The sequence below is a fragment of the Cydia pomonella genome, chromosome 16 (assembly GCF_033807575.1).
Source record: "Cydia pomonella isolate Wapato2018A chromosome 16, ilCydPomo1, whole genome shotgun sequence".
Classification (NCBI taxonomy): domain Eukaryota; kingdom Metazoa; phylum Arthropoda; class Insecta; order Lepidoptera; family Tortricidae; genus Cydia; species Cydia pomonella.
The window spans coordinates 1,943,108-1,968,891 of NC_084718.1; the positions used below are offsets into that span (position 1 = coordinate 1,943,108).

Sequence of the window (25,784 nt, forward strand, 5' to 3'; positions counted from 1 at the left end):
CACGATTAATATTCATATACAGTTGGTGGGAGTGAACACGGCTAATATTACCCCGTGTCTGGAATGTTCTTAAAGACGGTTTTGTCCCAAGTTTATTCCCAACTGATCTAAAACGGGTAAACTAACCCAATCTCATTTGTAAGTTCACAAATAAGTATAAGTTAAGTAATTAGAAATACTTAAGACTAGATTATTTATATGTATATGTTAACTGAACACTTCGTTTTTCTTTAAATTCTCATTTTAAAACATTAAATTCGCACAAAACCGATCATCAGCTAGCACGGTCGCATTTTATCGGCTATCACGTTCTAACATACTAAGCGCAAAAGTGACAGGCATAGTGACTAACGATAAAAATGCAACCATGCTGCCACCTGTATTGACGTGTTCAGTAAAGTACTTTAATTTATTTAATAGTTGTTTATTCAGCTCTTATCTTATTATAAAATTCCATTTAATGTAATACAGGAACGGTAAAAATATTTTTAGATGTATTATTGATGTTAGGTTTAATTTTCATCTTTGTGTGATCACTAGGATTAAATAGTAAATTATATACCATAAATAGTGTCTTTTATTTATGCGATTATATAGGTAAGCGTCAAATGAAACAAAAATATGTCCGTCAAATAAATTGTATTGCTAAAGCAAGTAAAACATTCACCAATCCCAATAAATAATATAAATTTTAATCTACAAAGTATAAGTAAGAATTTAAAATTGTAAAATAATCCCATCACCAAAATTCTACATTAAATTTAAATGAATCTTTAAAATACAATAATAAATATACCTATAAATATAGAGGAACTAATCTAAAAAGAAGCGGGGGATATAGTTTGGCGTCCGCCATCTTGCGGACGCCATGTTGGCTGCATATTTAGTCTGTGGCGTCGGCCATCTTGCGGACGCCATATTGTCGTCAGAGGCTCATGCGGCAGATGTCCTCGTTGATCTCGAGCATCTGCTCGATGAAGGGCTGGTGGGAGACGACCTTGGCGAGCTTGGTAAGGATGCGACGGAGTTCGCCTTGAGGGTAGTTCATTTGGCTGTTGCAGAGCTCGATCTCGTCGGACAGGGTTTGTGAGATCTGGAAATAATCGTTAGAGTTATGCTTCTGATGGTTTGTTTCTGTATGTGATTGCTTGCGTATGATTAGAAACTGACCTATATTGTTTAGAACAGGTCTCTACTTGTTTATCTAGAATCAGTAATTTTGTAGGTTTAGTACCTATTCAGGTATAAAACACAAGAGTAAAAAAACCCTTTGAACTCCTCTCCTCATACTTAACTTTGTCGTAGAAATAATGAACAAAAAGATGTAAGAAAGTAGTCGGCTATTCCGTGAAAGGAATTGAAATAACGAATAATGTAATCAATTATAATGTTGTATTTTCAGAGGGAAATTTCAGTAAAATACAATGTCTTAATAGTTTATTCAAACTCAGCATACGTTATTTCTGTAATTTAGACACAAAGGCCACAAATTATGTATTGAATAGACAGTACAATTTAAAAATCGTCGATCAATTATTCTGTTCTTCTGTCTGGCTATGTAAAATTAAATAGTTACCACGTTTAGGTAAATTGACAGTAATGGACAGTAAAATGTAGAGGACCGTTTGTTCAGGTAAAAATAAGTACAGGGTAATTTGAAATACTAATGAATAAATAGTTTCAAACGGACATTCCGTTTGTAGCTATGTTATTAATTATTAGCGACCATTGTCCGTTATCGTTTGCTTCTGGCTTTGTTAGCGGAAACTACTAAAATTTTTGGCTAGATAGTAATTGTGACAAATAATTTATAAAATATAACAAAATTTAGTTAAATGTATAGAAAATGTGCCATCCGTTATAAAAAAGTGGAATTTAAAAAATTATATTGAGATTATAAAAAAAATACAAGGCTCCGAAATCCCAAAAAAAAAAAAATTTTTTTGTCTTTCAAAAATAGAAAAGAAAATGGTACCATTCGATTTCTTACATTTTATTGAAAAATAAATTGTATGACAACTATACACATAAACGCAATATTTCAGGGTCAAAATGGCAATTTCCAAACGATCTTGATTTTCCTGAGGATCAAATGTCTATATAGGACTCATGGCATTTAAGCAACACAAAGATCAGAAATGAGAGCTAAAGTCTGACGCTCGCACTCGACGATTGAAACGTCTCTAACAAAATGATAAGGTGATGTGACGTCACATCATATAAGTCTGTTCTAAATGCATGGAAGATCAAATGATCTTCCATGCATTTAGGACAGTACAATTTAAGTGTAAGTACAGTGTTGTCTTCCTCTTCTCGGCCCCGATGTCGAAGAACAGTGTGAAGGAGGCTTCCTTTCCTTGTCGTGCCGACGGGAGTACAGCCCTACTACCTAGCCTGTTGTCTCTGTCTAGCACAGCCATACTAGCTTGCCTGATCTGTCTTACCTCAATCTCGTCAGTGAACAAGCTGAACTTGTGTTTAGTCTTCCTCTTCTCAGCCCCGGTGTCGAAGAACAGTGTGAAGGAGGCGTCCTTGCCGCGCGCGCCGACGGGGAAGTACAGGCCGGCCACGAGCTGGCCTTTCTGGTCGCGGGCTAGGAGGCTCCTGGAAATAGTAGATTTCGATTATGAAAATGTCAAGTACAAGACAGCTTGATCAACGAGTCGTGATACATTTTTAAAATTACTCAGTGGACATTTCATTACAAAAGTAGGTAGTTACTTTATAGCCAGGTAAGGCTGTGTCAGTTTGTATTAGGTAATGTACGTCATAATTGATTTATTGTGAGAACTAGTAATATGTAAGTAGTAGTTCTTCATTATTTAATTATAACGTAGAAATCGCACCTTTGGATCCTTTGGTCTTTAAGATTATTTTTACCATAATTTGAATCTGAGTCGGATAGCGAGTCGTAAATGGTTCCAAAAGACTTGACTAGCTTTAGGTACAAGGGAAGTTTTTATCATAGACAAGCTTAGCAAGGCAACAGAAGGCTTATGGTCAGGGGCGTAGCTACCGCCGTATCTGCCGTATCGATTATACGGGGCCCCCGGGCCACGGGGGCCCCCAACGTGCGGTTTTGTGAGAAATCTTTACCCTTCCTAAGGGCCCCCAAACAAATTTTTATACGGGGCCCCGCCAAGGCACGCTACGCCACTGCTTATGGTTAATGGCTGTCTCACTCATTTTGGGTATATTCTTACAGGCTGTGAGCAAACTCCACGGAACGTTATAGCTATACCATTCCAACTAAAGTTTAATTTACTTGTCTCACCTGAAATTGCAGACCAGGTTTTTCTTTTCGATAACATTGACACCATCCAAATACGGGCTCGGGGTCTAAACTAGCGATGTCTGGAGCTTCGCGTTGCCTTCTCGAGTGGTCCGCTCCCGCCATTCGACATGGTTGGAATGAACTGAACTTATCTAAAGTTGTAGACCAGGTTCCTCCTTTCGGTAACATTGACGCCATCCAGATGTGGTCTCGCGGTGTAAACTAGCGATGTCTGGCGCGGCGATTCACGTTGCCGTCTCGAGTGGTCCGCTCTCGCCATTCGACATAGTTGGAGTTAACTGAACTAACCTAAAGTTGTAGACCAGGTTCCTCCTTTCGGTAACATTGACGCCATCCAGATACGGCCTCGAGGTGTAAACTAGTGAGGTCTGGCGCTTCACATTGCCGTCCCGAGTGGTCCGCTCCCGCCATTCGACGTAGTTGGAGTTGTGGGGGCTAAACGCGTAGCTGTACTCTTTGAGGAACTGATCGTCGGTTTGTGTGAACCAGCCTGTGGGTAAAAATGAAATGTTGAGTCTTTTTAACAGTAGTAACCTTGAACTGCTTATTAACCTACCGTAAACTGAGGTAGTTTGAATTGCCGAATGGTCTATTGCAGCAGGCCTGTTGATTATGGAGAATAGAAATAATTGATTCTTTTTGGAGGGGACGAGATTTTACATTTCGGACTCTGAAAGAGAGCGTATAAAATATATATAGAAGAGATCAAGAAGTAGAAGGTGAGTACTGCCTGTTGTCTTCGACCCATAAGATAAGACTTAATGCTTTATGAGATTCAGGTATAATTATTGGCCAGTGGCTACCTGTGAGTAGGCGAGTAGACTTACCGGTGTGAGGATAAAGTCCATCCTGCATGACAGTGACAACCCTAGGCACGTGGTACCCCGGATCGGCTAGCAGCAGCCCCGGTCTTCCATCCACCCGGATCTGGACTCCCACCATAACGTGTTCCTTCTCGGCCTCCACTACCGCCGTCGGACAGTCTCCACTGGTGACATAACCCCGGACATCCACCACTGCCTCTTCGCAGGAGAGTAAAGCGGTCGCTATAGCCAAGCCAGGGAATTCAGGGTCCATGGCGCGCCAACGCCTGATCAACTCGAAGCCTAAGCCCACACATGTGTGTTTCTTCGCTCTTATCGGCGGCTTGTAGCTCTCATAGACGTCGTACAGCGGTTCCCTCCGCTTCTCAAATGCATCGAACAGCGAAATGAAGTTGCTGACGGAGTCATAGTTGTCAGTGACGAGGAGGCGGCGGAGCTCGGCCTCGGCGACCGTGACTAGCTCCTCATGGGTCGAGGAGGTTAGTTCCAGCGGGTTCCGCTGGAGGCCCCACCGCGCGGGCGGCAGGGGCAGGCGGGTCACATCGCGGGCCGGGGCCCGCGGCTCCGAAGCGAGTCAACTCGGCCACTCGGCGCCCCAGCGGCCCACGGCCGGCTCGGCGGGCTCGGCCTCGGCGCCGTGCTCCTCATCGCGCCGCACAGAGAAGCCATCGACGCTCTGCGCGTGCGCGAGCGCCTCACGCTGCCTCTCTAGCACGAATGGTGACAATTGTTCAAGCTCTAGAAAAAAGAAGGTCTTATTTAGCATGACGTACATCGATATAGTATATATATTAGATCGATGATACCCTGTTAGTAAGTTTATTAGTACAATAAACAATACCTAATGCTTAACTTATAAAATACCTAGACCCGGGCCAAGCTAACTCTGCATGACATCTACAATGACAAAATATGGGAATGTTATTGTTAATGTCAAATTTCTATGAAAATATGACGTTCATAATGACACTACCAATTTTGCTTTGTTTAAGTCGGTGCAAAGTCGATGGACTCTACGTATTGTACAGTCGCCATCAGATATATCGGAGCTGCCAAGGTGCTCACAAATATCTGAACACGCCTCTATTGTCAAGGCGTTAGGTGCGTGTTCAGATATTTTTGACCACCTCTGCCGCTCCGATATATCTGATGGCGACTGTACTTACGTCACAAGTTATATAAAATATAGTACCTACAATGATGATTAACAATATGGTTTGATGGAGTTCACAAAGAGCGATGTTATATGTATAAGTTATGTAATTAGTTTAATAATTGATGAATTAGTTCAAAGTGGAGTAATAATCAGTGTAAACGCGTAATGATATATTATGTCGATAACAAACTACAAACAAACAATATTATGCTCTTCCTAGAACAAATCATTACCTAACTCGCTAATTATTTCAATCTAAACTAAACCGCTTCAAACTACATATGTACCAAGAAGCTACGTTCAATGCGTTCAAAGTAAATTAGGCAATTTACATTTCACAACGCTTCGCTGTGATCCTGAACCAATAACAGAAAGGTTGTAAGTTGTAAGGGCATAAAGGTAAAAGGCCAATAGGGTTGTTTCCAATTTTTTGAAACGCTTGTATTACGTTCTATATTAACTAAAAGTTGGCCTAAAATTCAACTTTTATACTAAAAACTGCTTTAAATATGTTAAATTAACAAAATATATTTTGACAGATGCTTTCGCGCCCAAAACGCTCTTTGAAAATTGTGTGACGTCACAGTTTACGTTTTGACACATAACTACATACACACGTAGAAGATAGGAACTGTCAACTGACATTTGTCATTTGTTGTTTATCGCCTAACTGTCAACAGTGTCAATCCGAGATTTGTGACGTCATCAGAATCTTCAATGACGTTTCAAGTTTGGTAACGTGACGTGTGCCAAAAGATATTTTAAATTAATTATTTACAAAAATATGGTCATTACAGGTCCCCTAAAAGTAGTTTAATATGTTCTTATAATCCAAAAGAATTTATTGGGATACAATGCTGCCCTAAGATTTGTAGATGGAATTTTAAAGACCATCCGTCATTTAACATTTTACTGCTAAGATAGTCTAATGATCTCACTCCAAAGATATTTGTTCGCTATCAGTTCGTATCTTCAGGAAGACGTTTCAAGGCTTCTTTACCTACTCATGTTTACGATACCGTACTTTGGAGTAAAACGTCTTATTTAGGCCTGATAAAATCGCTCCTAACAGAATGCGCAAACGTGAAGACACGGGACAGGCTTAGCCTGTGACCTACTATAAAAATAAAACTTTACTTTAAGATACTTTACCTATTTGATTAATTCAAAAACGTGGAAATTCGCTAATTTCTTTTATTATAGCTTAGCATTAGTGCAACACTGACACAACTAAATTGTGGCGAATTAAAATGAGGTCCAGTTCAATTTGGGGTTCTATGAGTCGCTTCTTCAGTTTTAACTTTTCTAGCAGAATAATATGGAAAACCAATATTAAATAACACATTTTTCATGAGATTTGCCATTTGCTTTTAAATCTTCAGGTACAGCGTGATATTAAATAGTAGAAAATAAATAAGGGCGCCACTTTTTTTCCTAACTCACATTTTTGACGTAAAATGCTTAAACGTGGCAACAATTTTGTATGGAAATTGTTTTTTTTTTCTGTTCTTTCATGTCGCACTGTACGTGTCCATGTTCTACTTTCAAACATTTTTATATTCACTGCAGGTACGCCGGCAGTACCGGCACCGTAAAGTACATCTTCGATACGAGTGGCATCTTGAATTTATAGCCGCACCTCGAGTAGGATGGATTGCACTGGAAAAGGTTTTTTATGGAGCGGGTAAAACACTAGGTTACGTCCATTCGATTCGGTAAAGTGACAGTGATAGGCTACAGCCTTGATCTAGGTACTCTAAAATATAGGTACTTTGTAGAGTTAACTTTATGTATCTGTCATTCTGTCAAGTCAAATAAGCCACTTGATAAAAATAATGAAAGTACTAGCGCATAAAATATTTTGGAACGAGTTACTCACGTAATTTGAATCGGTTGATAATTCAAACTCGACATGTTTTTTGGCGTGAGTGACTCGTTTTAAAATTAGTTTGATATCTATGTTTAAATGTCACGCGGGTTTTACGGATACAAAAACTGATATAGATGTAGGTAACCAGAATTAACAATCTTAAGAACTTATAAGTTCGTATTCAACAAATCGGTAAGTACAAGTTGCAGTTTTCATAGGTATAACCTCAAAAATCCAAAATACATATATTATGTCGTTGCTTTAAAATATTCAATATGTAAGTGCATTCCAATAATCAATTTGGCATCAGCTGAAAGTACTCTGCTGTATGTAAAACGTGTCTCTGATTCCACACAATCAAAATAACTGACGTTTAAAATAGTGATGAGTAGACGAATTGGTTTGGGTTTGGCATGCGGCCTGACGGACAGACGAACTATTTTTATGGATTCTAGGTCATTGAAATTGAGACAAGTGAGCTAAGGAATAGGTATCTTGTTGGACGAAAAAGATGTTCAACTTACTTTGATTGGTGCTTTAAAGGTCATTTTCAGCACTTAAATATTGCTAGTGGCTATAGTTGAAATGGGCAATTATTTTATATATATAGAAAACAACCCGTTGTTATGCAAGAATTTATTGGAATTGTCTTAAATATTTCAGAAAACGACCGCTTTAATTGAATGGAACTTTTTTCATTCATAATTCGAGCGTAGGTTCAGTAGATAAGTAAGTAGTAATTCCACGAAATTATTCCAGAACAGGTATGTCTTTCTAGAACACAGAAAATCGACAATAAATACGCTTTCGGGGAATATCCTCATTTAAACGAATTAAGTACTAAGCTATGTCCTTTTTAGCACGCTAACAATAATTCGTCTTAACGGAAATGCAGCCATTCTAACACAGTAATTTAGCGATAAGCAGTAAGTGGGTCAGGTCAGTGGGTTTGTGGGTGGTGATGGCTTAACCCTGGACAGGTCTTATGGCCTGAAAAATTGTCTTAGCACACGTAGGCGCCGTGTAATCAACTGCCAAGTTAAATAGATATTATACTTAATTTCAAAAGTTTTCAGATACTAATACACTTGGAGGCGGAAAGCATTAGGTACCTAATATCTTCTGCCATGCGCTATGTTTTAGAAGAAATATATATCTACTTAAGAGATATCTAGAGTAATAAAAAATACATTTAATTTCTTACATACTTAGGTATGCCGAATTCAAAAAGAAGTTAAAATTAGCCTAGTTCCTAAATAGCAGGCACATTTTGGAGATGCCGTCAGTTTCATTTGGATTGGCAGATGTCTGCCTTATACGAATCGTGATAATACACACCCAACATTATACTCAGGCAAATATTCTATTTATTAGGCTGATTTCATGCGAGAACCGGGCCAATGTTAACTCGAGGTGCCTCGCACTGATGCGAGCCAGATACGGCAGGATTTGGCTTCGAGTTCGGAGAAAGGACATTATTTAGATTCACATTTCAATTGTACATTTTCAAAGCCTATTTTATATTTTGAATTGAGTAAGATTCATATTTAGAACTTTACCTCAATTATACAACCATGAGAGACCTTTTTTCTACATTTTTAATAATGTATACCTAGAAATTTTCGCATTCACGGTACAACAAATTTAAATTTACGCCTCTAGCTGTAGCATTATTTTTAACATTAACTAAAACTGCACAGTAATTATTTTGCGTTACGAATATGCAAGGTAAAGCAAACCGTCAACATAATTCACAGACCTAATTAAAATAGTGTTGGCAACGCAGCAAGGCTACCATTACTATCATTACAGGGCACGATTAGAAAGGCAAGGCTGCTGAGTTAGGGCCGATTTAGACGGCACGCGAACTCGCATGCGATTTTAGTTACATTGCGGACTATTGAGATTACAACTAATTCGGCGACCGATCAAATACCGCAATGTAATGAAACTCGCATGCGAGTTCTCGCACCGTGTAAATAAGCCCTTATACCGGGTGTTTCCTGTAACACGAGCAAATAATTAAACCATATATTGTACTCCTAAAACGATATAACTTGATTAACACCTTTTAAAAATTATGAAATCTTTAGATTTTATCTTTTTCATACAAAGGACAATGGGCACTTTTGTATGGGGAGTGTCCCATGGATGTATACTGTTGAGACATATGTCGTTTTAAAGCTCTTAATCGTAGTATTATTTTATTGTATGGCACCAACCTTGGACCACTTGCAGGGACCGAGCTATATAAAAAAAGAAGTTGCGCATATAAGCAGTTATATTTCCTTATACGCGGGATATAAAAAGTTTTAGCGTATTTTATTCGAAAGAATATAAAAAATGCTTTATGTTTTTTGTATCAACACCAATGATAAAGTATTTAAAGGGACACAATGAACAGTTTTAAAAAATCGTCATTCTAAAAATTACTTGATACACAGCGAAATAAGAGTGTATACAAATGCCATGTATATCATGTGAAAAGTATTTTTATAAGCTATTTTTCGTATAATATAACTGGGGTCAAATCGTTGCAGGGACCAAAATAAAACAATTTAATGAGTTAATTAATTGTAGTTAATTACGCCTTAACTTTTCTACTCAACGCCAGATGTCGCTCTAAAGCAAAATTCTTCTTGACGTAAAACATTTATACATCGCGGTAATCTCGTCAGTCTTACTCCATCATTTTAAAAAGTATAGACTAGTTTATGGATTTCTAAAGTTATGTCAAGATGACTCTGAATGTAATATTGTCAACAATAATTGTCAAAACACGCAATTTAAAATATTCAACATTGTAATTACAAAATAGTATATTTCTAATACGCTATAATTTTCTCCAATCGAAAGGCACTCCATTCCATTGATCTCAGAGAGTATGCTCCTTGATCATCTTCACTATTCATGGGGTAGGTAAGATCAAAGTATTATTTTTTCTCGTATAGCTGCTATATAGCGTTCGACTTCATGGAAAATAAAGGCTCCAAATTATATAAAAAATGTAGCATATATACAAAGTGTAATTTAGATAGTATTCCAGAAAAAAATGCGCCAATGTAAATGCTGAAAAGTTTCCTATCGTATTGTCGAACAAATTCATATCTACTTCTGATCTACGCGACCTTAGAAGTTTGGATTGTCCTACCTAATCATTTTACATTTTATTGTTTTCAGAACAAGAATTATTTTACTTCCCACTGTCTATGTAAGGGGACTTAGAGCGGATTCATACTTTACTATACGTGTCGTGTCGAATGAGAGTCCCTATGTCAGTTTCTCCAATTCTATTTTGCGTAGGATAAGTTAAAAAAATAATTAAAAATATGTGTTACCGTATTTTTATTCGTGAAATGTTACCTATATTTATAAGTTAATGATTATACTATACTTCCAAAAATATGTCTGACAAACATTTTATATGAAAGCCATTTTTCCATGTAAAAATGAACTGTTATAGGGACCATCTTTTGAATTTATGATAATTTATTCATATTTTAATGTACTCGGGTAGGTAATATTGCAGGCATTATATCAGCACCAAATAAATGCTGTGAACCAGATATATATTAAGTGGCGAATAACGTTTCCAAATCGCATTTTCTTTTGACATATTTTTCTTTTTTTTTGCTCTTTTTTCACGACCGGTTTGGCCTAGTAAGTCGATGATCCTGGGTTTGAATCCCAGTAAGGGCATTTATTTGTGTGATGAGCACAGATATTTGTTCCTGAGTCATGGATGTTTTCTATGTATTTAAGTATTTGTATATTATATATTATTATGTCGTTGTATGAGTACCCACAAAACAAGCCTTCTCGGCTTGCCGTGGGACTCAGTTAATTTGTGTAAGAATGTCCCTATAATATTTATTTATTGTTATTATTATTGTATGTCCGGTAACAGAACTCCCCAGGAGCACTCGGGTGTGTAAGGTCGCTACTCCCCAACTTATTATAATTGTTATTACTTTCAGCATTTTTAAGTTGTTCATCGGACACTGAGGCCATTGAAGTTTCAAGCTGGCGGCATCAAAATGGAGTACCTAGGTACTGTTTTAAATAAATGGGTGGTAAGTAAGTACATTTGGTGAAGTGGAACTGCTGATGTTGATCAGAAACAGAACTCTTCCACGCGCGTGATTTGTCTTCTTTGTTAAGTTTGTAGCGAGTAAGTTTCAAGTACCAAGGTTTTTAGGAACCTTTGTGTCAAGGTAAAGGTCTGACGATGGGTTCCATGAGGAAGCGAGGGAACACCTCAAATCTTATAGGCATATAGTCATTTTGGATTTTCATCAATACCTTAAGCTTTTTCATTCCCACTAGTGGCATTTAATGAAGTGGAACTACTGATGTTGACCAAAACGGAACTCTTGAACGCGCGAGATTTTTCTTCTTTGTTTTTTTTTTATGATATAAGAGGCAAACGAGCAGACGTCACACCTGATGGTAAGCGATTACCGCCGCCCATGGACACCTGCTAAACCATAGGGGTTGTAAGTTCGGTGCTGGCCTTTAAGATTGGAAAACGCTGTTTTCTTAAAGTTTTAAATGTCGTATTGGTCCGGAAATACCGCAGGCGACAGATCATTTCATAGTTTAGCTGTATGAGGCAGGAAGTTTCTAGAGAAATGCACAGTTGAGGACTGCCAACCATCTAAGTGGTGAAAATAAAAATGTTGTAGCGTAGAGCGATGACGAAAAGAGGCGGCAAGGATTAATCCGAGCAATTCGATGGAACACTCGCCGTAATAGATTTGTCCTGATAAGTTTGTAGAAAGTAAGGTTGTTAAGAAACATCTGTGTCTAGATCCAGGTCTGATAGATACCTCAAACCTTATAGAAATACATATAGTTTTTTTTGGATTTACATCAATATCTTTGGGCGTTTTATTAAAAAAAAGCTACATTTAATCAAGTGGAACTGCTGATATGTTCCAGAACGGAACTTTTCAACGCACACGTTTTGTATTCTTTATTAAGCTTGTAGTGAGTAAGGTTCTTAAGGTGTACTTAATACATCAATGTCCAGTTCTGATGATGGGTTTCATGAAGAATCGAGGGAATTCCTAAAATCTTTTAGGCATACATGTAATAATTTCTGGGATTTTATTTACATATCAAACATTATTATTAAAAAAGTGTCATTTGACTAAAAGTAACAGCTGATGTTGACCAGAATGGAACACACCAACTCGCGCGCGATTTGTTTTATTAGTTAAGTTTGTAGCAAGTAAGTTTTAAGTATTAAGGTTTTTAGGAACATTTGTGTCAAGGTAAAGGTCTGATGATGGGTCCCATGAAGAATCGAGGGAATTTCTTAAATGCTATAGGCATATATGTAGTACTTATGGGATTTTCATCACAAAAGTGACATATGATGATGTGGAACTACTGATGTTGACCAGAATGGAACTCCAACGCGTGCAATTTTTCTTCGTCAAGTTTGTAGCAAGTAAGGTTCTTAAGAAACATTTTTGTCAAAGTACAGTTCTGATGATGGGTTTCATGAAGAATCGAGGGAATTCCTAAAATCTTATAGGCATACATGTAATAATTTCTGGGATTTTATTTACATATCAAGCATTTTTATTAAAAAATTGTCATTTGACTAAGTGTAACAGCTGATGTTGACCCGAATGGAACTCGCCAACTCGTGCGCGATTTGTTTTATTAGTTAAGTTTGTAGCAAGTAAGTTTTAAGTACTAAGGTTTTTAGGAACATTCGTGTCAAGGTAAAGGTCTGATGATGGGTCCCATGAAGAATCGAGGGAATTTCTTAAATGTTATAGGTATATATATATAGTACTTATTGGATTTTCATCAACATATTATCAAGTCTTATTCACAAAAGTGACATTTGATGATGTGGAACTACTGATGTTGACCAAAACGGAACTCCAACGCGCGCAATTTTTCTTCGTTGTTAAGTTTGTAGCGAGTAAGATTCTCAAGAAACATTTTTGTCGAAGTACAGTTCTGATGATGTGTTTCATGAGAAAGCGAGGGAACTCCTCATTCTCCTCAATTCTTATAGGCATATAGTCATTTTGGATTTTCATCAATATCTTTAGCTTTTTTTATTCACATTAGTGGCATTTGATGAAGTGGAACTAGTGATGTTGACTAAAACGGAACTCTTCAACGCGTGAGATTTTTTCTTTTTTTGTTTGTTGTGATATAAGAGGCAAACTAGCAGACGAATCAACTGATGGTAAGCAATTACCGCTGGCCATGGACATCTGTTACACCATAGGGATTGTAAGTGCGGTGCTGGCATTTAAGATAGGAACACGCTCTTTCCTTAAAGTTTGAAAGATCGTATTGGGCCGGAAATACCGCATGCGACAGATCATTTCATAGTTTAGCTGTATGAGGCAGGAAGTTTCTAGAGAAATGCACAGTTGAGGATTGCCAACCATCTAAGTGGTGAAGATATAAATGATGTAGCGTAAAGCGGTGACGGAAAGAGGCGGCAGAGATTAATCCGAACAATTCCTCGGAACTTTTAAGTTTGTAGAAAGTAAGGTTCTTAAGAAATATCTGTGCTAGACACCAGTGTCTAGTGTCTAGGTCTGATGATGGACACCTCAAACTTTATAGAAATACATATAGTTTTTTTTTCATCAATATCTCTAGGTGTTTTATTTAAAAAAAAGTTATATTTGATCAAGTGGAACTGCTGATGTTGTCCAGAACGTAACTTTTTAACGCACGCGTTTTGTATTCTTTATTAAGCTTGTAGCGAGTAACGTTCTTAAGGTGTATTTATATCAATGTTCAGTTCTGATGATGGGTTTCATAAATAATCGAGGGAATTCCTGACATCTTATAATTTCTGGATTTTTATTTACATATCAAGCATTTTTATTAAAAAGTGACATTTGACGAAATGCAACAGCTGATGCTGGCCAAAATGGAACTCGCCAATTCGCGCGCGATATGTTTTATTTGTTTATTTTGTAGCAAGTAAAGTTCTTGAAGACATTTGTGTCATAAGGTCTAGTTCTGAGGATGGGTTCCATGAGAAATCGAAGAAATTCCTCAAATCTTATAGGCATACAATACATACAGTAATGTTTGGATTCTCGTCAACATATCAAGCATTTTTATTTAAACAAGTTAGTGATATTGACCAGAACGGAACTCTTCAACGCGCGCGATTCTTATTCTTTGTTAAGTTTGTAGCAAGCTAGGTTCTTAGGAAACATTTGTGTCAAGGTCCAGTTATGTTGATGGATTCAATGAGGAATTGAGGATTTTAAATCGATTTGAATTCACAATTGGGAGGAATTGAGGATTTTCGTCAACATATCAAGTTTTTTTTATTTGAACAAGTGACATTTGATGAAGTGAAACTGCTGATATTGAGCAAAATGGAACTCTTCAACGACAAGTATTTTACCTTAGGCGTGTTTTTTATTTTATTTCGTTTATAGCATGTAAGGCTTTTAAGGAACATTTGTGTCAAGGTCTAGTTCTGATGATAGGTTCTATGAGAAACCGAAGGAGCTTCTTATATTGTATAGGATAGGCATACATATAGTCATTTTAGGATTTTCATCAATATTACAAGCAATTTTACTCAATAAAGTGACATTTGTTGAAGTAGAATTGCTGATGAAGAACGGAACACCTCAACGACTTCCAGATTCTTTATTTTTATTACTCTTCTTTCTTTTTCATTATTCTTAGAACAGGTATTTCTACTAAGTGAACCGAACTGCTACTATTAAAAGTAGGTAGGTAGGTAGGTTAAATAGGTTAAAACTGTAAGGATTATTATGTATAAGTAGTCTTTCTTTTAATTAAACATAGGTAAGTAATTCTATTAAAGTATAAGTGTCTTTAAAAAAAACATCAATCGACTCTTATCTGTCACTAGTTCCAGTTTCAGAGTATAAAATCCGGGTACACAGCCACGGCCAGCCGGGTAGCCAGACAGTTCGAATACGGACAAGTTATTGTGAATAAAAAATCTTATCGTCTTGCAAAAGTTATTGTCATAAATGTATAGGTTTCGAATACATGAATATAAAGTTAAAATGCTGGTAAAAGTATTAGTTTTTATCATTAACCATTTTATATCCCAACAAAACTGTTACCCTTACAAAAATAAAATGCTTTCATTACCTAATGTAGGTTACGTTAGGTAATAAATAAATAAATAGGTAGGGACAATCTTACACAGATTGGCCCCAAACTAATCAAAGCTTGTACTATGGGTACTAGGCGACGTTAAACATACTTATTTAGATAAATATATATTTACGTATATACATAGAAAACACGCATGCCTTAGGAACAAATATCTGTATTCATCACACAAAGAAATGCCCTAACGCGATTCAAACTCGGGACCATCGGCTTCATACTTCATAGGCAGGGTCACTACCCACTAGGCCAAACCGGTCGGCAAAAGGTAAAGATAATTAGGTAAAGACAATGAATAATTAAACGTATTATAAATTGACACCAATATCCATCAAATAGTATAACTAGGCATACCTAGTACTCTTAGCATACTAAGAGCGGGCTTCAGGCCATTACGTCGCACCTTTAGAATTAAACTAATTTGACTCAAAAAGTACGACTACTTTATATATGTAGTTTGGTAGAACAGTAAGAACTCACTATATGTGTCTCTTTTTCATGCGGTGAAATCCCCCCCACCCGGAAAGGGTAGCGACGCCCATTTTATCGACTCTCGAGTCGACTCCAATCTGATACTAATAGTAAGTAAGTAGTTACTTAGTAAGCAAATTGTAGTAGTCATCCCTTCTTAGTAAAAGGAAAGTATTGTAAAGATACTACTTTTTAACCGACTTCAAAAACTTTCTGAACCAATGTTGAAAATTAGTTATCGTTTGAAAGTGGGTATATAGTTCCAAGATGGTCCTATTTTTGACAAAACCACGAGGAATTAAGGGAACTCCCCAAATCTTATAGGCGTTTTTTAGTTTCATCAACAGACCAGGCATTGCCATTCAAAAAAGTGCTATTTGAAGAAGTGGAACTTCTGATCAGGACCAGAAAATAACTCTTTAACGATGCGTATTTCACGCTAGACGATTTGTCTTCTTTGTTATGTTTGTAAAGAAGCTAATTGCTTAACGAGGTTTAAGGAATATTTGTGTAAAGGTCTAGCTTACATCATGGGTTCCATGAGGAATTGAGGCAACCTCTCAATTCTTGATGGAACGTAAAACTGTTTATTGACATAATTGTCGATAGGTATCCCATCTGCTCTAATTTACCCCACTTGACGGTACTTACATGAAAAAAAAAACTTCTCTTAAAAATAGGAAACCGACTTCAAACATAGGTATTAGAAAACAATACAAAAACTGTTATTGTATTTTCAGAAACCATACGGAAATAATGAGGATGCATCGACATAAGAAGAATCGAACATGGGCAAGATAAAGTTCAAGAAAAAAGCAAATATAATGTGTACTTGTGTGTAGTCAAAGAAAGTTGAAAAATAAAGCATAATTAATGGCCATAGAATACAGAACCGATACACGAACATTAAGACTATTAAAAATAGACATATAGGTTGATCGTAATAGTCGTACTAATGTATTTCTTTTGTTCAATTATATTATTGCATTAAAGTTAGATTCTCTAGATATATATTATTCATAGGTTCTGTATTCTATACGAATTGTTTCAGTGTAATTATTGTACTAAATACCGTTGACCGCCTGTCAACAGTATTTATTTCTACATTACTATCACAGAAGATTTTAGGCCCTACAGTAGTTTTTGAATTAGTATTTACTATGGACAAATATAGCGAAATGTGAGTTTTTACCTAAAATATCAATCTTTTGTGAACGTGGTGTAGATTATATACCGCCTAAGACTGAAGTAGCTACGCGGGCAACGTTTTCAAAACAGAATCGTGTTCATGGTCGGCCCATGGTAAAAATAATTTGGTACCCGTAGACCCGCTAAATAAACCCCGTGGACCCACCAGGAGGACATATTGGAGAGACTAGAGATAATACACCGCTTTAAGGGCGGTCGCACTCGGCATTGACATCTGGCGTCTAGATGGCGGGTGGACCTCAGCGAATTTCAAAGAAATATTTATAAACATCCAATGACGTCCGGCTCGGACACCAGATCTTCAATCTCCTGATTCCTGTGGAGTCTCCAGGTTCCATCCTCTCCACGCGTGAGTCCTAGGATTTTTCGCGCTGCCAGACTCCGATGGCTCAGGCACGTAGTCCAGATGGGTGAGGATCGTGCAGCCTGGAGGGCGTACTCTGAAGTTCCAAATGGCCAAAGACCGTCTAGACATCCTAGGTAGGTCCCGCTGGAGAGATAAAATGCAAAAAGACCTTAGCGAACTCGGCGCCGTCGACTACATGGAAACGGTTTTGGACAGAGAAGCATGGCGGTCTTTGGTGTCGGAGGCCAAGATCCACTTCGGGTCGCTGCGCCATAGCAGTAAGTATGTATTTATAAACATACTGTACCTTCTGTGTACCTAACCCAAAACGAGATATTTAAGAAAAAGTCCACCCGCCATTCTGACGTCAGGATTGCGGTTGGACCTATGAAATCTTGCATTATACCGCACTAAAAGTATGCAGTTATATGGTACAGTCGCCATCAGATATATCGGAGTGGCCGAGGTGCTCAAAGATCTCTAAACACGCACTCTAACCTCTTGACAGTAGAGGCATGTTCAGATATTCGTGGGTACCTTGGCCGCTCCGATATATATGATGGTGACTGTACCTTCAGTGTACCTCTGTAAATAGAAATAGAAACCGGTGTACCTCTCCCCAAAACAAGCTAGGCTAAGCTCATGCACAATATAACTGCATACTTTTAGTGCGGTATAATGCAAGATTTCATAGGTCCACCCGCCATCCTGACGTCAAGTTGGCGGGTGGAACGTTTTGTAAAATATCTCGTTTTGGGGAAAGGTACACTGGTTTATATTAAAGGTACACAGAAGGTACAATATGTTTATAAATATTTCTTTGAAATTCGCTGAGGTCCACCGCCATCCTGACGCTTACCATATATCTAACGACCGACCTTAGGGGCAATAACGATAGTGCTAGTTCAGTTGTGTCATTCACAAATTCGAGCCAATCGTGCTGTCTAACGCAACTAGATGCGATCAATCGCGTGCATAATGCGAACTCATCAACCAATCACGTTGTGGTACTTGTGGCGTTAGACTGCACGATTGGCTCAAACTCGTGTGCGTAACACCGCTGTACTGGCCCCATTCTTATTGCCCGTAAGGCCCGTCCTCAGATATATTATGTCAACGACACAGTCGCGATTTTAAAAAATCACATCGCTTCTGCTACCAAATTGTTGAGCATAACGTTTTCCTATCCATAGGTTCCATCTGTCCAGTAGGATCCACCATCTCGATCCACCAGATTGAAGAGATTGTTACTTAACTGATGGATCGAGATAATGAAACCTACTGAATAGAGCGGGTCGATTGGATATAACAAAGTACGCTTATATGAAACGCTACTCCGGTGTGCGAGTGAGACAGTCAGGCCAATTTGAACTTGCATTTGACAGAAAACTGTCTCCATCAAACGCTACCAGTTCCATTGCCGGCCTCTTCGCTGCCTTCTATAGTGGTTCAATTCAATCTTACCTTGCTTATGAATACGAGTAAAAAGGGGCGTGCACACCGATATTAGAGTAATATTGGAATCATATCAGTTAGTTGCGGGCGTCTCGCTCGCACAAATACATGCGTATAAGTGCGAAATGAACACACGAATGACAGCTAACTGGTATCATTCCAATATTATTCTAAAATTGGTTTAATGTCAGTTGCACTTTCGAATTGGCCTACATAGCGATTTCCTTAGCCTGCACACCGGATCGGCGTGTGGGCCGGCATCTAGCTAATGTAAAGCCACCTCATTAGGTGCTTTTAGCCTTTTGAACGGCAAGAACACCTAAAGATGTGGTGAGAGAAAGCCGCGCGTCCCTCATGCACTGCACTAGCTTTACAGCTTGCATTGCGACCAATGTATGCCGCTCACCGCCCCGCCGGTCGCGTGGGTCCAATCCACGGCCCTAGAAGACATACTTTACATATAAACAAGAGCACGCGAGCATTTTGCGAGTTGTGTATGTGTACTTGTGTTATCTAGGCGCACAAACGGTTACAATAACAAGAAGTGTACACCGCGTGTGCAGTCCAACACGGGAGCACGGGTGCGATTCGAAAATAACGCGCTAGCGACGCATTACGACATTGATATTTTACCCTTTGAACGCCATAACAAAAACGTTACTCACATGCCAAGGTCACGGGCGCAAGTGAGCTTCAAAGTGCATGAGTATTACATTAGGGACTTTGACAGCGATTATAACAGCTATAATCATTAATGTGTTCATGGCCCTTAAATCATGTCTAGTGACGGCGCCTTTAGGTGTTCTTGACGTTCAAAAGGTTAAGGGCGTTTGCTAGCTGGCGCTAGACGGAGCGGGCAAACTCGCGCAGGTGCCTTTGTAAGTAAAATCAGTCGCACGCGTCCGCGCCAGTTAGCGTTGCTCATACTGTAAGAGCTCGTTCCCACTATGTCGGATGTCGTGGCGATTTTTAATCGTACGTTCCACTGGCAGAACATTTTATATGAAGCTGTTCACACTCGTCCGACAACGATTTTGTGTCGGATACGACATAAAATGTCGTGCGTTTTGCCAGCCCTCCCAGCCCGGAAAAAAATCGTGTCGTGTCTCGCTCGCGTACGAGTGAATATAGCGCTGTTCACATTTTGTCGGATGTCGGAACGATTTCGCCCGCGCCGCCCGCGGCACCCCCTCACACACCCGCGCGTCGCTGCCGCGTCGTTGCGATCGCTTCTTAATTCAGCTATCAAATTCTGAAATATTCATAAGGTAAATCTTTCCCTGAGAATTGGGTGTACCCAATATCTCCTTTTTTTAACTGCCTCTAATCGTTTCTTTCGCAAATAATACAAAACCACAAACATTTCGTCGACGTTCATCTTGTACTAAGCCTCGCTACCCACTCGAAAAATACACGCCAGCTGCGATCGTGCACGACAGACGACTAGTGGGAACAGTACCGCCGACACCCGATTGAAATCCGGATCCGACATCCGACATAGTGAGAACAGCGGCAACGACACACGATTAAAAATCGCCACGACATCCGACATAGTGGGAACGAGCTCTAAGCCGCACGCCCGCTCCATGCACACGCGCGACGTTGCGGACGCCCTATGCCCTAAACCTTACTTGAAAGTGTGAAGGTTACTCTGACAGCGGCTATATCAGCTATAATGTATTTATGACGCTTTGAGCATAGCTAGTTACGACGCCTTAAGGTATTCTTGGCGTTCAAAAGGTTAACCCTTTACCAGGCCCCGAAGAACCAGCGTGTCTTAATACGTACTTTATATTCTGTTGCAACAGTATTGAACGCCTTGTAAAAAATGTATTTATGAACGTCGGAGATCTTCCTTTAAACCAGAAATAAAAATGTGGGTTAAGGTTATCCCATCGCCTGTCTAAGTAATGAACTGTCATACTAGATTTTGTCTTATTATATTCTTGATCAGGCCAAGGGATATATTCCACCCACATCTTATATCGGTTATAATAGTCAAGGTTTAACTCCAAATCTCCTACGAAACATTATATCAATCACTGAAAAAAAAATCACTTACTTACGTGAGTTTTTATGACATGACAAGACAATTTACCGGGCCATGGGAAATATAGCTCCCACACAGTTAAACTCTAATAAGGCCATGGGATAATGTCAACCCACATCCTAATTCTGGTCATACATAATAATGCATGAATATTTAGCAATGTTTCCGATTACATTAGCTTTCAACACTCAAAATCTACAAAATATCAAAAAATTGTTCGACCTATGTACTTCTGTTTCATAGAAATTATGAAAAGTGATCGAATTTCTCCGTAGTTTACTGAAATTAGCGTTCAAGTGAATTTAAACGGCTGCCAAAGATATATTACGCAATTTAGAAGCGTGTTGTGAATGAAGATCATAAAATAATATTTTCAGGGATTGACAAAATATTTTGTAGGTGGTTTGGAGTTAAAACCTGACTACGGTAACCGATATAAGATGTGGGTGAAATATATCCCTTGGCCTGGTAAAGGGTTAAGGGCGTTTGCTAGCTGGCGCGAGTGCACGTGCCCGGGTGCCTTTGTAGGTAAAATTCGTCGCACGCGTCCGCGCCAGCTAGCGTCGCCAGTTACTGTTTTTCGTTAACCCGCTTCAGCTAGCAAACTAATCGCAAACGGTCCGAGATTGGCGCAATAACCATGCATTCCCTTATCTGGATCTGGATGCACCTATTCACCAATGCTTGCTTTAAAGTAACTTGTCGACTCGTCCTGATAATATTTGTGCGACCGTGAAGAAAATCTATGCCGTCACTTATTTTTCAATTTATATGAAATAAAGATGTTAAATGTATTCAAAAGTGTTTATTTAATAAAGTATGTATAAGTGCTCTGTGCATCCGCACCAGCTAGCGGTGCCCTTAGCAAACCAATCGCAAATGGTCCGAGATTGGCGCAATAACCATGCATTCTCTTATCTGGATCTGGATGCACCTATTCACCAATGCTTGCTTTAAATTAACTTGTCGACTTATCCTGCTAATATTTGTGCGACCGTGAAGAAAATGTATGCCGTCAGTTATTTTTCAATTTATATGAAATAAAGGTGTTAAATGTATTCAAAAGTTTTTATTTCATATGTATATATAATGGAACGAAATACAGCTACTATCTTAGCTTGGCAAGCAGTTAAGAGTCGCTGATGCTTTTAATGTATTCACTGCGTTAATTTTAGGTTTAAGATTCTTTATTCTCACTAAGAATTTGACAATTCACTTACATGAGAACTTAAAACTACACAATTTAATCCTGCTTCATATGGCAAACGAAGGAAACGTTGCTTTGAACCGCGACGCAATCTCAAATGTTTCACTTTTACACAATTTTCCTGCAGAGAGACAAAACAAGTATGTACATAGTACCTTTTTACGATTTATTTTATCGTAACATATAAACTTAGATTTATTTTCTTGCTGCTAATTATGGTACTCCAACTACTCCATAAATACATTTACTTACCTACTTATTGCTTAGGAATCTTATTTCATGTTTAATAATAAGTTTATATAACGTTTCTAGCGGGACATAACGCGAACTTTAAAAAATGTAATGCTTTTTCTACCTTTATCCCTCGAATATGTAAGAGCAAGAGAGATAAATAGACGAAACTTACTAGTTCAAGGTAACCACTCGTTTTATTGTCAAAGTTCCGAATTAAACAAACTTATTCTTCGGTGACGTTTTTTAGCGTTTATAAGCGACTATACGGATCCAGCATTTGCCGCTCATTCGGTTCTCCTATTGCACGCAAGATGTCAGTACTAGAGAGGATTTGAAAAATCATAATTAAGTAGTTTAGTGCCATTTATTGAGCAGTAATAATTTAAGAAAATATATAAATTACTTTTTCATTATATTTCAGGCATGCAAAGTGATGTAAATGGTTACAAAAGTAACTCTATATGAATGACATTTTTTAGTTCCAGTTTACGCCGCAGCGCATGATCAAAATTATTAATATCATCTTCCCTGGACACTTTCGGTCTTTGGTGTCATATAAGTAATTAATGCTTAATTGAAGACCTTCCAAATAGGATATGACTCAATTGTATATACCAATAGTAAAAATTACTCAAACTGCTACCAAGGCTCCATCTAGTGCCAGGTAGAACAAACAAAGCGGCATTTACCACAATTAATTAACGAAAAAAACTCGTTTTATTACCGCCCCTGCAAGCATTTGAGTGCAAGTATATATATATTAAAATACCTTATAAAAATGTCTTTTAAATGATATATATGGCTTGAGTATACAAGCAAGTTTCAGTGTTTAATAGCAGTATTTTTAATTCAAGCATATGTTACATCAACTAATTCCAGCCCTGTACGTACTTAAACGTAAGTAGTGGTAAACAGAAATCTAGAATTTCTCATATTCTTTCATACAAAACACCTAACAACCGGCTACGTAACAAGTACTTTGTAAAACAACAGTTTATATTCGCCACTCTTTTTTTTAAATTGCTCAGTCCCTGCACGTTATCCAAAGTTGGTGTCATACAATAAAATAATGCTAAGAGTAAACCCTTTCAAACGAGATATGTCTCAACAGTATACATCCATGGGACAAATTGCCCATTCTCCTTTAATATTATTTTCATTGTACGCTGACATCAGTGTGTTTGACGTTGATTTGTCACGATTTAAACGTTACAAAATTCGCAATACATTGCGTCTTAGAGTTAACTTCAATGTGTAATAAAAATTAAAACCTAAGTTATTTTTAAAAGTTGCTGAACAAATATTGGTGAGTTTGAGGAGTTCAGCCTACAGTTTAATTTATTGCTACCCGGTATGTTTAAGGTGGGGTCTTGTAATTGCAACTATTCGGTAAATGCAACTAACTTCAATAACTCCCTCTAGGGTTACTTTATTGTAAAACGACAGACTCGTTCAATTTAATACTAAAAGTTCTACCTCAAAAATGTAGATGGCGCTGCAAGCTCAAGAATTGTGGGAGTTATAAAGCTTTTTGTCATCCGCCATTTTGAGTCTGCTGGCGTCGGATGGACACGGTGCGCATTTTTATTCTAAAAAATAGTTTTTAGTGGTTCCTCGCAAGTTTTTTCACAAGAAAAGTTGTAACTAATCACGGTAAGTCATTTTGTTTGTATTTGTTTTATTCTACGATGAATATTTTCCGAGTTTTCTCTGTAGTTACATTTACCAGACAAAAAATGCAAAGTCTGGTAAATGCAACTATTTTGCAATTTTTAGGTTAGTTACAATTAGCTGCCAATTTTTGTATGAAATTTGAAAAAGCTAGTGATGTGGCAGTGAACACGAATATATCGGTACAATCACTAATAACATAACACACCGGCACATTTAGCGTAACTTAAGAAAAGGGTGGTTACAAGATAATTACGTTTATTTTTCATGAAAATGTTATCAGATACAACGTACCAAATTAATATGTCCATGGTTTAATATTAAATTTGTTGTATGATTTTGCTTATTTTTATTAAAAGCATGGAAATTTAAAAATATGCAATTATTATTAATTATGCTGATATGAACAGTTTCACAAAAAAAAGATCCAAAATTGGTAATATTGTTAAATTTTGTTCTTCTTACCCACGACGGACCGGGTGTACATTATTTTGGGGTACAAAGATTCCGCTAATTGTGCCGGTATGTATACATATTTATCCGCCTTTTTATTTGTATCCGCGTATCTTTTATTGCCTTTTCACTTACTTAGTTCTGCTGTAACAGGTTTTTTTGTAGAAATAAGCAGGGCCTGCTGTGTCGTTTTTCTACATGTAGTTTTTGTTCATAAGTTTATTGTGTACAACGAATGGTTAAATAAATAAATAAGTATCGCCTGTTTGCTATTTTCTATGTTTCTACCGCTTAATGATCGAATGGAATTTGATGAAACTAGGCACTATACTTACTTGATTCATACAACTGGTTTTTAATATATTATAAAAAATATTTTTTTAGATGTCAACACGTAAAAAAAAAGCAAAATATTCTCTTAATGACTTAATGGAAGCAATCGAAAATGTACAAAACAAAAAAATGAACAGCTATCAAGCTTCAGAAAGATATAATATACCAAGATCAACTATAATTCACCGTGTATACGGAACGCGTGGTGCCAAAAAAACGACGCCTGGCAGGCCTACTGAATTATCTACAGCTTGGGAAAGCAGAGTGGCTGCTCTTATAATCTGCATAAAAAACTTTTTTCTTGGCATTAATTAAAGCTAGGAAACGTAACTTTGCAACCTTACTAATTAGTAAATAGTTTGATAAAAGTTAAAAAAGGCTGTTTGATTAAGTTACTTATTTAGATTAATAAAGATAAAGCTAGATAAAATAGTTTAAGTATGCATAAAATACTTATTTCTTGTCATTAGTTGAAGCTAGGAAACGTAACTACGTAACATTACTAATTATTTAGTAGTCTGATAAAAGTAAAAAGGCTGTTTGATTAAGCATAAGTAAACTATTTTATGATTATTAATAAAAATATAGCTATTATTTTTTAGTCTGTTTAACAACTAAAAAACATTGCATAAAAAATATATGATTTTAAAAATAACAGTTTATCCCTGAGTTTTATTTCTGCTACCATGGTCTTCTTGGCGTGTCGATGGCAGACACTACATGACTGTCGATAAAATTGCGGTAAGGTTCCCATCACTATTTTTGAGAAATTAGTTGCAATTACCAGACCCACGGCAAAAAAGTATGTTTATGCGAAATTGGTCGTAGTTACAAGGAGATATGTGTCACAATCCTATGAAGATTCTCTTAGTCTTTGTGTTTAAAATACACACATAGACAATACACATAGAAAAATGTGGAGATAAAACGATTAGTTGCAATTACTGGTCAGGAGGGGTAATTGCAACTATTGCTGCCTTTGTCAGAACTATTGGCAATAGCTCTTTATTCTTCAGAGTTTTTCTTTGTTATGACAGTAGAATAAAATCTACATAA

The 25,784-nt window shown here is 37.6% G+C and overlaps 1 protein-coding gene across 1 annotated transcript in view; it reads right to left on the reverse strand.

Moving 5' to 3' along the window:
• Nucleotides 1-622: 622 nt before the first annotated feature.
• Nucleotides 623-25,784, reverse strand: part of LOC133526215 (uncharacterized) — a 35,550-nt gene continuing 10,388 nt past the window's right edge. Inside the window, exons 2-5 of the mRNA XM_061862742.1 lie at nucleotides 4,123-4,857; nucleotides 3,584-3,785; nucleotides 2,445-2,604; nucleotides 623-1,093 (exon numbers count right to left, since the gene is read on the reverse strand). Of these exons, the coding sequence (XP_061718726.1) occupies nucleotides 926-1,093; nucleotides 2,445-2,604; nucleotides 3,584-3,785; nucleotides 4,123-4,372 (780 nt within the window). The 5' untranslated portion in view covers nucleotides 4,373-4,857 and the 3' untranslated portion in view covers nucleotides 623-925. The remainder of the gene's footprint in view (nucleotides 1,094-2,444; nucleotides 2,605-3,583; nucleotides 3,786-4,122; nucleotides 4,858-25,784) is intronic.